The sequence below is a fragment of the Neoarius graeffei genome, chromosome 26 (genome assembly GCF_027579695.1).
Source record: "Neoarius graeffei isolate fNeoGra1 chromosome 26, fNeoGra1.pri, whole genome shotgun sequence".
Classification (NCBI taxonomy): domain Eukaryota; kingdom Metazoa; phylum Chordata; class Actinopteri; order Siluriformes; family Ariidae; genus Neoarius; species Neoarius graeffei.
Genome location: NC_083594.1, coordinates 21,421,607 through 21,435,322, shown reverse-complemented (window position 1 = coordinate 21,435,322; position 13,716 = coordinate 21,421,607). Strand labels below are relative to the sequence as shown.

The window sequence follows — 13,716 nt, the reverse complement described above, 5'->3', positions numbered from 1 at the left end:
TAACCTTGATAGTTGTGCAGTACAAGCTCGATCATTTTACATCATAAACACAGCCAAAATGTACAAAATACTTCAACGTTCTGATTTTATCATGTGCCAACTTATAATGCTTCACTGAGGTTTTTAGTGTGTTGCTTCGGTCCTTACAAGGCTATTTTTCCATATGCTTTTCAATAAGTTGTTGGTATTACAATGGTTTTAACCTTACCACAGTGCACATTTTTTGTTGTTATAAACATTGTCTCTCAATGGAGCAAAATAAATAAGCAAATACATAATTTAAAAAAATCCAGGGTTTTGTTGGCTCCTGACCTATTTGTCCTTCAGAATTTGCACAGAGAAGTCATTTCTGAAGCTTAAACCTTTTAATGCATATGGAAGTCTAATACCTGGATCAAATCAAATCTCTGTGGCTGGACACACTGCAGAATGGGGGAGGGAGATATGACAAGGATATATCATGACACTTGATGTTTTTTTTTTACAATACAGCATTAACCATCCTGATAATACGTTCAGAAAAGTTGTTGTGACATAATCACAATTTTGGAATCATTCATTGCTACTGTAAGAAATCATAATCCAATTCAAGAAGAATAATGTATCAGACAATAAAAAGACAATTCTACTGAATTTCTAATATTACAACAATAGATTACTGACAATGGCAGTACATTAATCTCCTTCAGATACCTGTTCACCAGTAGGAGTTGTGCTTTTGCACTTTTTTCTTCAAATTTTTACTGACGGGCAGCCTGGGTTTACAAGGCCAGAGCATCATGAACTAATCTCAAACATTATCACGTGACATTTCCACTAGCCTCTTTTTGCACTAGCCTCTTTTTGTTTAACATAACATACCAGTAATACTCATGCAATATAACAGTCAAGTAATTTCTTGTTTTAACCTCTCTAGAAGAAACTAACTGATGTAACTAAGTAGCTTATATCGGGTAGTATATTGTTGTGATATCATATGATCAAATTAAAGACCATGTGTGTTGGATATTTAAACAGATAATATGAGGCATTTCAGAGTGACGCGGAACCAAAAGTTTCAAGTAAAATTATATATATATATATATATATATATATATATATATATATATATATATATATATATATATATATATATATTCTCCTGTGCAAAAGTCTTAGGCATGCTATTTTTTATACAAACTTTGCTACAAATTTCTATTTTATGACTTGTACATTGAGTCAGTACAAAACATTTTACAGTCCAAATATTCGTTTTCCAGCACAAAATTAAATGTTACAGAAAAAAAAAATAGTATCTGAGCAGCATATTACATAAGAGACCACTTTTCAGCTTAAAAAAGAAAACATAATGAAGGCTACTGGGTTTTGCTGCAAAATTGGCACAAGCTGTCATGGTTTCCCAGCCATAATGTGTGTGCGTATATATATATATATATATATATATACTACCGTTCAAAAGTTTGGGGTCACCCAGAGAATTTTGTGTTTTCCATGAAAAGCCACACTTTTATTTACCACCATAAGTTGTAAAATGAATAGAAAATATAGTCAAGACATTTTTCTGGCCATTTTGAGCATTTAATCGACCCCACAAATGTGATGCTCCAGAAACTCAATCTGCTCAAAGGAAGGTCAGTTTTATAGCTTCGCTAAAGAGCTAAACTGTTTTCAGCTGTGCTAACATGATTGTACAAGGGTTTTCTAATCATCCATTAGCCTTCTGAGGCAATGAGCAAACACATTGTACCATTAGAACACTGGAGTGAGAGTTGCTGGAAATGGGCCTCTATACACCTATGGAGATATTGCACCAAAAACCAGACATTTGCAGCTAGAATAGTCATTTACCACATTAGCAATGTATAGAGTGGATTTCTGATTAGTTTAAAGTGATCTTCATTGAAAAGAACAGTGCTTTTCTTTCAAAAATAAGGAAATTTCAAAGTGACCCCAAGCTTTTGAATGGTAGTGTATATAACCTATATAAGCTAAATAAATTTAATAAATGAAAAATGAAGAAGCGAGTGTGACAGTCAAAATGTCCAGAAGAACTGTGGCTGGTTCTGCAAGACGCTCAGTAAAACCCACAGCTCATTTCCTTATAAAACTGCACCCATTGTACCTGAGACGACTATTTTTTAAAAAGTAAAGGGTCGTCTCACACCAAATATTGATTTTATTTCATTTATGATGGCTTACTGCTGTTTATCGGGGTTTTTTTCACTGTTGAAACATTTCATTTCATTATTTTTAAGCCATTTTTGGTCAACAGCATTTCTTTCCAGGTGCCTAAGACTTTTGCACACACACACACACACACATATATATATATATAAAATTATATATATATAATTATGACAAATGCAAGTAATGAGAGTCAAATCAAAAATTAATTTTTCAAAAACATGACTTCTCATTCATGCTTTGATTTTGCTTTAATTTTCTGTTTGCGGATTTTTTATGCACTTTTTTTGTTCGTTCATTTGTTTTTCGCTTCTGGAATCACTCTTCCGATCTGGAATCTTCTTTTGCTTCTGCAATCTGTTTCTGCTTCTGACTTTTGCCATATTTTTTACAGGGGTCTCAGAAGACAGCATTCACCGTAAACCTCTATTGGCCGACTGATTTTGGAGTGGGAGGTGCTCTGAAAGTTAACCACACCCACCCCATTAAAGGTGGTGTGTCCTCTGACATGGCAGAACAGACGGATCTGAATGCTCAGCAGCAGGGTATTAAAGTTGCATTAAAAAGCTGACAAATAATAACAAGAAGAGCTGGACAGTGTAGAAACTGCAGCAGCAGCAAAAGCATGTTGTAGTTGGATGAAAAAACTGACAGAAATAATTTGATAGCTACTGATTTGTTCGTGCACAGTGGTGCAATGGTTAGCACTGTTGCCTCATAGCAAGAAGGTTCTGTGTTTGATCCCTGTAGCCTACAGGGGCCTTTCTGTGTGGTTTTGAATGTTCTCCACGTACCTGTGTGGGTTTCCTCCAGGTGCTCCAGTTTCCTCCCACAGTCCAAAGACATGCAGATTAGGTCAAGTGGCTACTTTAAATTGCCCATAGGTGTGTATGTGAGTGTGAATGGCTGTATGATTCTCTGTGTTCGTCCTGCGATGGATTAGTGACCCGTCCAGGGTGTGACCCGCCTTTCACCTGATGTCAGCTGGGATTGGCTCCAGCTTCCCTGTGACCCGCAATGGATAAGCGGTATAGAAAATGAATGAATGACTGTAGATGCATTCACACATATTTCCTCATCATACAAGTGTCTTCAGGCGGCACGGTGGTGTAGTGGTTAGCGCTGTCGCCTCACAGCAAGAAGGTCCGGGTTCGAGCCCCGTGGCCGGCGAGGGTCTTTCTGTGCGGAGTTTGCATGTTCTCCCCGTGTCCGCGTGGGTTTCCTCCGGGTGCTCCGGTTTCCCCCACAGTCCAAAGACATGCAGGTTAGGTTAACTGGTGACTCTAAATTGACCGTAGGTGTGAATGTGAGTGTGAATGGTTGTCTATGTCTATGTGTCAGCCCTGTGATGACCTGGCGACTTGTCCAGGGTGTACCCCGCCTTTCGCCCGTAGTCAGCTGGGATAGGCTCCAGCTTGCCTGCGACCCTGAAGAACAGGATAAAGCGGCTAGAGATAATGAGATGAGATGAGACAAGTGTCTTCATTCCATCCACAAGTGAGTAGCAGTTTTAAAAATTCTGATTCATATTCTGATTTTTACCTTGCCTGGGACGGAGTCCACCAGGGAGCAAGGTATTGTTTTCGGTCGGGTTTCTTGGTTTCTTTGTTTCTTTGTTTTTTTGTAAATGATATTATGAGAAAACAGCTGGATCAATCTTCATGAAACTTTCAGGATAGATGGGCATTGGTCTCACATAGAACCTCAAACATTTTGAGGGTAATTTGGTCAAGGTCAAGGTGACCAAAAAGGTATAAAATAAATAAATAAATAAATAAATAAGCTCTGAGCTCAGACTGCAGGAGTGCTGCCTCAGAAAGACCCCTCCCACAAACACGCTGATTGGATCACTACATGCCTCATTTGTATACACTATGCTGTCATTGGATGGTTTCTTGATTCATTTACATAATGCAAAGGAACAGAATGCCTTTATTGTCACTGCACAAAATGGACAATGAAGGGGTTTTGGCCATGCCCACTTTTAAACCCCACTAATAAAAACTTCCCTGCTTTGTTGATATATGATTATAAATATTAATTATAAATTATAAATAAATGGACTAGACTAAAGAAATCGCTTTCAGACATGTTTATGCTTATTACAGAAGGAAAGTGCGTTCCACTGAGCTCTAGCACCGGGCCATTTCCGGGAAATAAGAGTTTGGATCATGGCAACAGCGTGTGTGTGTGTCAGCCTCGGTTTGGAGGTTTCAGTTTCGAAAACTAAGAGTAGAATAATATAAAGTACAGACACTTGGTATATTTTATTTCTGTGATTTTTAAATTGTTCATTTTTGGATTACGCTTCATTTTTTGCGGCTACTACAGTGGTGCTTGAAAGTTTGTGAACCCTTTAGAATTTTCTATATTTCTGCATAAATATGACCTAAAACATCATCAGATTTTCACACAAGTCCTAAAAGTAGATAAAGAGAACCCAGTTAAACAAATGAGACAAAAATATTATACTTGGTCATTTATTTATTGAGGAAAATGATCCAATATTACATATCTGTGAGTGGCAAAAGTATGTGAACCTTTGCTTTCAGTATCTGGTGTGACCCCCTTGTGCAGCAATAACTGCAACTAAACATTTCCGGTCACTGTTGATCAGTCCTTAGAGGAATTTTAGCCCATTCCTCCATACAGAACAGCTTCAACTTTGGGATGCTGGTGGGTTTCCTCACATGAACTGCTCGCTTCAGGTCCTTCCACAACATTTTGATTGGATCAAGGTCAGTACTTTGACTTGGCCATTCCAAAACATTAACTTTATTCTTCTTTAACCATTCCTTGGTAGAACAACTTATGTGCTTAGGGTCATTGTCTTGCTGCATGACCCACCTTCTCTTCAGATTCAGTTCATGGACAGATGTCCTGACATTTTCCTTTAGAGTTCGCTGATATAATTCAGAATTCATTGTTCCATCAGTGATGACAAGCCGTCCTGGCCCAGATGCAGCAAAACAGACCCAAACCATGATACTACCACCACCATGTTTCACAGATAGGATAGGTTCTTTTGCTGGAATGCAGTGTTTTCCTTTCTCCAAACATAATGCTTTTCATTTAAACCAAAAAGTTCTATTTTGGTCTCATCCGTCAACAAAACATTTTTCCAATAGCCTTCTGGCTTGTCCACGTGATCTTTAGCAAACTGCAGATGAGCAGCAATGTTCTTTTTGGAGAGCAGTGGCTTTCTCCTTGCAACCCTGCCATGCACACCATTGTTGTTCAGTGTTCTCCTGATGGTGGACTCATGAACAATAACATTAGCCAATGTGAGAGAGGCCTTCAGTTGCTTAGAAGTTACCCTGGGGTCCTTTGTGACCTCACCGACTACTACACACCTCGCTCTTGGAGTGATCTTTGTTGGTCGACCACTCCTGGGGAGGGTAACAATGGTCTTGAATTTCCTCCATTTGTATACAATCTGTCTGACTGTGGATTGGTGGAGTCCAAACTCTTTAGAGATGGTTTTGTAACCTTTTCCAGCCTGATGAGCATCAACAATGCTTTTTCTGAGGTCCTCAGGAATCTCCTTTGTTCGTGCCATGATACACTTCCACAAACATGTGTTGTGAAGATCAGACGTTGATAGATCCTTGTTCTTTAAATAAAACAGGGTGCCCACTCACACCTGATTGTCATCCCATTGATTGAAAACACCTGACTCTAAGTTCACCTTCAAATTAACTGCTAATCCTAGAGGTTCACATACTTTTGCCACTCACAGATATGTAATATCGGATCATTTTCCTCAATAAATAAATGACCAAGTATAATATTTTTGTCTCATTTGTTTACCTGGGTTCTCTTTATCTACTTTTAGGACTTGTGTGAAAATGTGAAGATGTTTTAGGTCATATTTATGCAGAAATATAGAAAATTCTAAAGGGTTCACAAACTTTCAAGCACCACTGTACCTCAGAGCAAATATATATGCTGTATTTACTGTATGGACATAGCATCAGAAAACAATTTTATTTATAAGCAGTAGCCACATGGACCCAGAGGGTACCTATTTTTTTCACAATATCTTCCTTCATATTTATCATAAGTGCTACCGGGTGAGGCCTGGCAACACTTGCTTTGTTTTGTTTCGAGTTTCTGACAAAATCCTATCCGATTATGTCCTTATTATGAAAATGTTTCAAACACCTGCCATTTCAGCATGAAATTAAATACAAGATTATGGATGTTCATAATGCTCAATATCAAGATATTTACTGTATAATTTTTTTTAAATAATGGTCCTGTAAACTTTTGTTTGAGACCATTTCTTCCCACCATTTCTGATTATAATAATGAGATAATCCCACTTTATCCTGTTCTACAGGGTCGCAGGCAAGCTGGAGCCTATCCCAGCTGACTACGGGCGAAAGGCGGGGTACACCCTGGACAAGTCGCCAGGTCATCACCGTGCTGACACATAGATACAGACAACAATTCACACCTACGGTCAATTTAGAGTCACCAGTTAACCTAACCTGTATGTCTTTGGACTGTGGGGGATTCCGGAGCACCCGGAGGAAACCCACGCGGACAACATGCAAACTCTGCACAGAAAGGCCCTCGTCGGCCACGGGGCTCGAACCCGGACCTTCTTGCTGTGAGGCAACAGCACTAACCACTACACCACCGTGCCGCCCCATTATGAAATAATGGTCTAGGAATTAGGCAGAAAGTGCAATGTGCCTGCAACCAATAGTCTCAAATACTATGCTCACGGGCCCTTTATTTAAAAAAGTCCTACTAAAAAACTAAAAAATACAGAGTATTTCTCCAATGTACATTACACATATTTTCATATGAAAATGCCAGATTTTTGGGACTTTTTGAGAATTAGGAGATCGTGGTAATCAACTGTAGGTGATATTGGTACGCTTCATGATGCCAGCTACAGGCGCGAGCTTGTAAAGCCTGGACCTTTTAAGGTGGAACAGAAAATCGAAATAAGAAGCCAGCTTCAGCTTTCATCACCTAGCTAATGTTAGCTGTTTTAATAGCTACTCAACTGGATGATATGAGGACACTTGTTAGATAAAGCCATATCGTATGTCTGAATGCATCTACAAAGAATTCAGTAGCTACCAAATGATTTCTGTCAGTGTTTTAATCGAACTACAATACACTTTCACTGCTGCTGCAGTTTCTGCATTCCACCATGTCAAAGGTAGCTTCACTGTTAATTGGGTGGGTGTGGCAAACTTTCAGAGCACCTCCCTCTCCAAAATCAGTTGAACAATTGCTGGGTTTCACGTGACGTCACATCCGCCTCATTAGTTATTCAAAACTTTTGCTGGTGGTCTACCAAAGCTCAGTTGACAAAGCATTTGTATGGGGAAGATGCATTGCTCGCATGAAAAATGCCTTACGTTTGCGTTGTTTTAGGTTGTACAAATCAATCAAACTGTGAAACTGATAAAAGTTTCTTCAGGGTTCCCCATGAACTAATAAAAAGGGTGAACGAACACAGAATTTCACAAAAAGACGTCGAGAAAGGTGGCTTTTGAATCTCTCACTGAAATCAAAGGGAGCCGAGTCAAAGCATGCTCGAGTTAGCAGTGATCACTTGGTGAAATGTTTGTATATCCCTTTCAGCTATGTCCTTAGTGTTTTCCAAGTACTTTTCTTGCTATGTGTCATTATTTTACTGTACTTTTTTTTTTAGTCACGAAGCGCTAAAGTCCCCAGCTGTTTCTTTGTTTACTCCTCACAAAGTCCATATGCATGAAGGTCACGACAAAATTCTTACCCAGCCATACAGTTACAATGCACCGTGATCACTTCTCCGTCTTGTTTAACTAAGATCCAGGTCTTTAAAGGGGTTTCTGATGATCTTTGTGAATTATTTACCTGAGAGATAAGAGCCAACACAAGTGAGAATCAAGCCAACTGTTGTTTGTTTACACTTCAACTTGCAAACTGTGGGTGGTAAAAGAGAGCAACTGGACTTGCTTGAAGATTCTTGAAGACATTTCACCTCTCATCTGAAAGGCTTCTTCAGTTCTGTCTGACTAATAGGGAGTACTGTATAAGGTATTTATCCTCTCATGGATGAAAAGCAATCCTAAGGTGTCGTTGAGTCATCCTGTTGGTGTGGGTCACTGGGGGCTGGATGTTAACGGCCTAAAGAGTCGTTGGGGTGATCAATGGGTTGTTAGTTCTCTCTGTCCTCCTGTGAGTCACTGAAAACAGCTGGGTTTTGGTGTGCATTCAGTTGTCTGGGAAGTGTGCCAAGGACTGCATTGTAGGTGGCTGATAAATGATGTCTTAGACCACCACCTCTGTTCAGTGATTGTCATTCCAGGTTGACAAAAATGGCTTCTTTAACTCCTCGCTCATACCAACGATCCTCTCTGGCTAAAATGCGTACGTTGCAATCCTGAAATGAGTGTCCTTTGTTGTTAAGATGAAGATAGACAGCAGAGTCCTGGCCTGAGGAACTGGCTCTCCTGTGTTGAGCAATGTGCCTGTGAAGCAGTTGTTTTGTTTCCCCAATATATGAGTCTGTGCATTCCTTACTGCACTGAATTGCATACACTATGTTGTCTTGTTTGTGTTTGGGTATTCTGCCCTTAGGGTAGACCAGTTTCTGCTTCAGGATGTTATTGGGTCTGAAATGTACCGGAATGTTGTGTTTGTAGAAGAGCCTCCTGAGTTTCCCAGATAGACCAGAAATGTAGGGAATGACAATGTTCTTGTGTTTGTTCCTGTTATCTTCCTTGTCCGTTATGTTCCTGTTTCTGCTCTTGAAGAAAGCCCAGTTGGGATACCCACAGTTCTGAAGTGCTTTCTTGATGTGATTTTGCTCCTTCTCTTTTCCCTCTACCGTTGTAGGAATGTTCTGAGCCTTGTGTTGCAAGGTCCTAATGACCCCCAATTTGTGTTCCAGTGGGTGGTGTGAGTCGAAGAGTAGGTACTGGTCTGTGTGTGTGGGTTTCTGGTAGACCTCGATGCTAAGGCTTCCGTCTTGTCTAATGTGTACATCACAATCCAAGAAGGCTAGATTATTCTTTATTATTAACTTGCAGCGCTTCATTGTAAAGACGTGAATGAAAAGCTTAAAAAAACATACTTACACGGGCAAAAAGAATCCAGGATTCATTCAGCAGCGACTTGATACCGAGGTCCTTTACCCAGCCACATGCAAAAAAATTGTAAGCCTCCATACTCTTCCACACTTTCATCTGTTTTGCGGTGTAGAAGGACGTCTGCAACACCAGATGGTTCGAGATGTCTGGGAACTCGACTGAAGGGTAGTTTTCGAGATCATATGACAAATCCTTCTTTCCCAGACTGTAGGGGTCGATTCCATTGCACATAGCAATCTTCTGATTATATCTAAAGCGAGCAGTGGCTTCTAGATTACGAGCATACTCTGATAAGTCATCGCTAGTTGTTTGCACTATGGCAGCTGTTTAGATCACCAGCTATTTCACTTCTGGTAAAACCGCTAAGAAAAGTCATGTGACTGAAACCCAGCAATTGAGATTTAAAGTGAATGTCTGGAGTAAATTCACTAAAGTCCTTAACATTTTTATCTTGTGTGCACAAAATAATTACATTACAGGCATTCAGCAGACGCTCTTATCCAGAGCGATGTACGACATGCACAGAGTAGCCTGGGGAGCAGTTGGGTGCTAGGTGCCTTGCTCAAGGGCACTTCAGTTATTCCTGCCGGTCCAGGGAATCAACCCGGCAACCTTTCGGGCCCAAAGCTGCTTCTCTAACCATTAGGCCATGGCTTCCCAAAAATAACTGATTGATCCATAAGAATGCTGTTTTCTAAGAGCCTGATAAAAATGTGCCAAAAGTCAGAAAAAAGACTGTAGAATCAGAAGAGTAAATCCAGGAGCAAAAAACAAAACCCTAAATATGCAAAGTGAAGAACAACTAAGCAAAATGAGAGTTTGAATCAGGAGTAATCTTTTTGAAAAAAATAATTTTTATTTGATTCTCATTACTTGCATTTGATATGTTTTTTTTTTTTTTACATCTTGCTTGTGAATTTTGAAACTTTTAGTAGAGAATTAAGTCCACAGAGAGAAGGCTGAGACAGTCCTTTCTATTCTCATCCATGAGACTGTCCTTTCTAGTCAATACTGGAGTGACAGGCGGCCAAGCTGACTCAGCATTTTCTGTTTGATGAGAGCTAGGTTTGGGGAAGGACAGGTGAAATGTGACATAATATGATTAGTCATTTTTGTGTATGTAAACACCGATGTAAAAATATAAGGCCATTTATTGGGAAGCATAACTGAAGCATGATTGCTGACAAAGAGGACTTTTGTCTTTTAAGTGCATCGAAATAAATGTATAATGTAGCAAAGAACATGAGCTAACAAGATACATTTTGTTTTCATGTCATTGTCAAGCTCTGGCCATGTTGACCCACAGTTGTCGCTCTTTAGTAAAATTTAGTAAAGCTGCATTTTCTATCGATTAATGAAATAAAAAGCACCCTTAATCTAAGTCCTGCCCCATAAATCTGCAGCAGAATTGACTCATCTATTTGAATTTGATTCATATTCAGCCTGCTGTTAAAGTTCCTCCTCTACTGTAACACTTGTATTCAGATACCTATCACGACACAAAAAAAGAAGAAATATTATAAAGAAGGAACAAAAGGAGGAGTTCACAAACTCAGGGTGGCATGCAGCAGGACGGCTGTCTGCAAAAGGTGTAAGTCATGGAATAAAAGAGAAAAGGAAGAGACAAATAGAGGGATGAAGCCATAAAGGAGCAACAGAGGTCTTCTCAACCTACCATTGACTAGGGTGGCATTACCAGGGGCATTTGCACCTGCAGCACCATCGGTGGCTATAGTTGCGATGGGGTGGGAGGAGGGATGGGAGCAGTCTAGCGAGTACCAAATGGGCAAAAAATAAATCAAATAAATAAGTAAATAAATAACAGTGAACAAAAATAACATGGTTAAGAGTGTCATAACCACGACTTAGTACAGTTTTAATATGCAGCTTTCAAATGAACAGAGCCTAAAGCAGGGATCTTCAGTCTTATCCGCAAAGAACTGGGGCAGCTATAGGCTTTCATTCCAACCAAGCAGGAGCCACACCTGATAACAAGCGTGCCTCCTGTTTGGCTGCACTGAAAGCCTACAGATATGCCGGCTTTGTGTCTTTGTGGATAAGACGGATGATTCCTGGTCAAAGGGAACGGTGTTATCAATGATCAACACGTTCAAAACACAACATAAGAGACATCACATATAACATGAGCAGACACAAAACAAAACTGAAGCACACAACAACATAATGATCAATGACACAGAAAAGTGAGGATTGACCAGATTTCAGAGACCAGACCAGTGTCAGCTTGGTAAACACTACAATTTGTTGTCTATTTTTTGATGAAAATCGAGTCCTTATTACACAGGCAAGAAGATACACATGAAGTGATTAATGTTATTAAATGACCACCTGCTATCTACTGTACATCATGTAATGGAATCACATTCTGTTAATTACAAAGATTTCATAAAACTGTAATCAGGAGGCTTTTGTGGTTTTTATGATGACTACAGTCAGCTCCAGAATTATTGGCACCCTTGGTACAGATGGGTAACAGTGTTGATGAAAAACGTCTTTGTGGTTAACTAGCTTAATCTCACACTGAAAATGTGAGGGGGGAAACAAACCTAAAATCTAAAATAATAAAATCTACCGTAAGTAAGTAAGTAAGTAAGTAAGTAAGTAAGTAAGTAAATAACACTTCAGTTTTTAACAAATAATAATAATAATAATAATAATAATAATAATAATAATGTCACAATTATTGGCACACCTCAATTTTTTTTAACAAAATGCAAATCAAACACACTCCCTTTATAGGTTACTTGTTTTTTTAAGTTTCCTTGAGTATTTACTAATACTTAAATCTTCATCCATAGCCTCCAAGTTCATTGGGCTTTAAATCATAGGTGAAACAGAGGCCAAATTTCCTTAATCAATCATCAATGTTGGCAAGAAGACAGAATATACAAATGAGATGAGACAAAAGTGTGTTGAAATTCATGAAACAGGAAATGGCAGAAAAAAAAATCTAAACATCAGTATGTTCATATCCATTGTTAGGGAAATAATTAAGAAGCTTGCAACAATCTGAGCTGTGATGAATCTGCCTGGATGTCTGTTTTTCCCCATGCACAGGATGGTTAGAGAGACATAATTTTCTCAGGATCATGACAGGAGATGTGCAGAAGATGGAAGCATTCTGGGGTCTCCAAGTCTCCAAATGTACGTACAAGTGTATCTGCTACCTCCATGTTGAAAGAAGGCATCCCAAAAGAAGGCATTTTCTTACATCTGATCACAAATTTAAGCCTGGCATTCACTGGATGCTACTGACTGAAACAGGGTTCAGTGGTTCTATGGTCTGATGTAACAAAAATCGTGGGATTTTTGGCAACAGTCAAGGTAGGTTTGGCATTAAAAAGGATGTTTTACAGAAAAGAGCCTAATCCCACTTTATGCTGGAGGATCTGTGATGTTTTGAGGCTGTTCTTCCTTCAAATACCCAGGAAACCCTTACGTCATGGACTCCATGAATTTGGCAAGGAGTTATAACTGGGTTGTGACTGGATCTTCTAACAGGGCATTGATGCATAAACATGTCCAAGTCCACACAAAAATGGTTTATTGACCACATAATCAAGCTTGTAACACAGCCATCCCAGTTCCTGAACCTAAACCGTAGTGGGTCATGAAGAGTGGATTCCACAATCAAGAACAACAGATGATCTGTAGAGATTCTGCACTGATTCTTTGTTCTGTATCCTCATCAAGAATTATAGAAGATGCCTCAGTGCTGTTAGGCTGGTAACGGGAGGTCATACAAAGTACAACATGCAGGGGTGCCAATAATTGTGACACATGTCAAGGATAAATGGCAAAAGTCATTTTCAACAATTTATTTTTAAATATTTGTGCCTCGAAAGAATATGCAGCAAAATTACTGACACCCCAACATTTATTCAAAACAGACTCAACTTTTCTTTTAAATTTAAAACCGAATATATGATTTGTTGTGAAATCAGATGTTTGACCAGAAACATCAACAGCATGTTACTCAACAAATGGAGACCACATATAGGGAAAATTTCCAATATCCACTGTCAATTCAGGTGGTGGCTTATTTGGGTGCTTAAGGTGATTACTGATCACAGCTCTGGTCACCTACCGTAACTCCTGGATAACTACTTTCTTGTGGTGCACCTGTTTTTACTAAAAGTTATCTCAGGGACCAGGTAAGGGACAGTATATTTCCTTGGAGAAGGAAAACTCTCATTTCAAACCTTTGCTGCCTTGTGGCTATACCCATTTATGGGAAAGGCTTCAGGAGTCAACCCTGAGGAAAAATCAGGAGCTGGAGTCCCAAAGACCTTGTTCTGACAACTCCTGCAACAACAACACTGCCAAGCATATTGGCTTTAGGCCTTCCCTTGGACTACATCGGTGGAGTGGAGAGGGGGGACCTGCTGCATGGGTAACAACTCGTCTTCCA

At 39.4% G+C, this 13,716-nt stretch overlaps 1 protein-coding gene across 5 annotated transcripts in view; it reads right to left on the bottom strand.

Moving 5' to 3' along the window:
* Positions 1-13,716, bottom strand: part of atp2b2 (ATPase plasma membrane Ca2+ transporting 2) — a 467,634-nt gene that overhangs the window by 71,068 nt on the left and 382,850 nt on the right. For all 5 annotated transcript variants that reach the window (XM_060910551.1, XM_060910547.1, XM_060910549.1 and 2 more), the window contains one exon: positions 10,960-11,052. In XM_060910551.1, the coding sequence (XP_060766534.1) occupies positions 10,960-11,052 (93 nt within the window). The remainder of the gene's footprint in view (positions 1-10,959; positions 11,053-13,716) is intronic.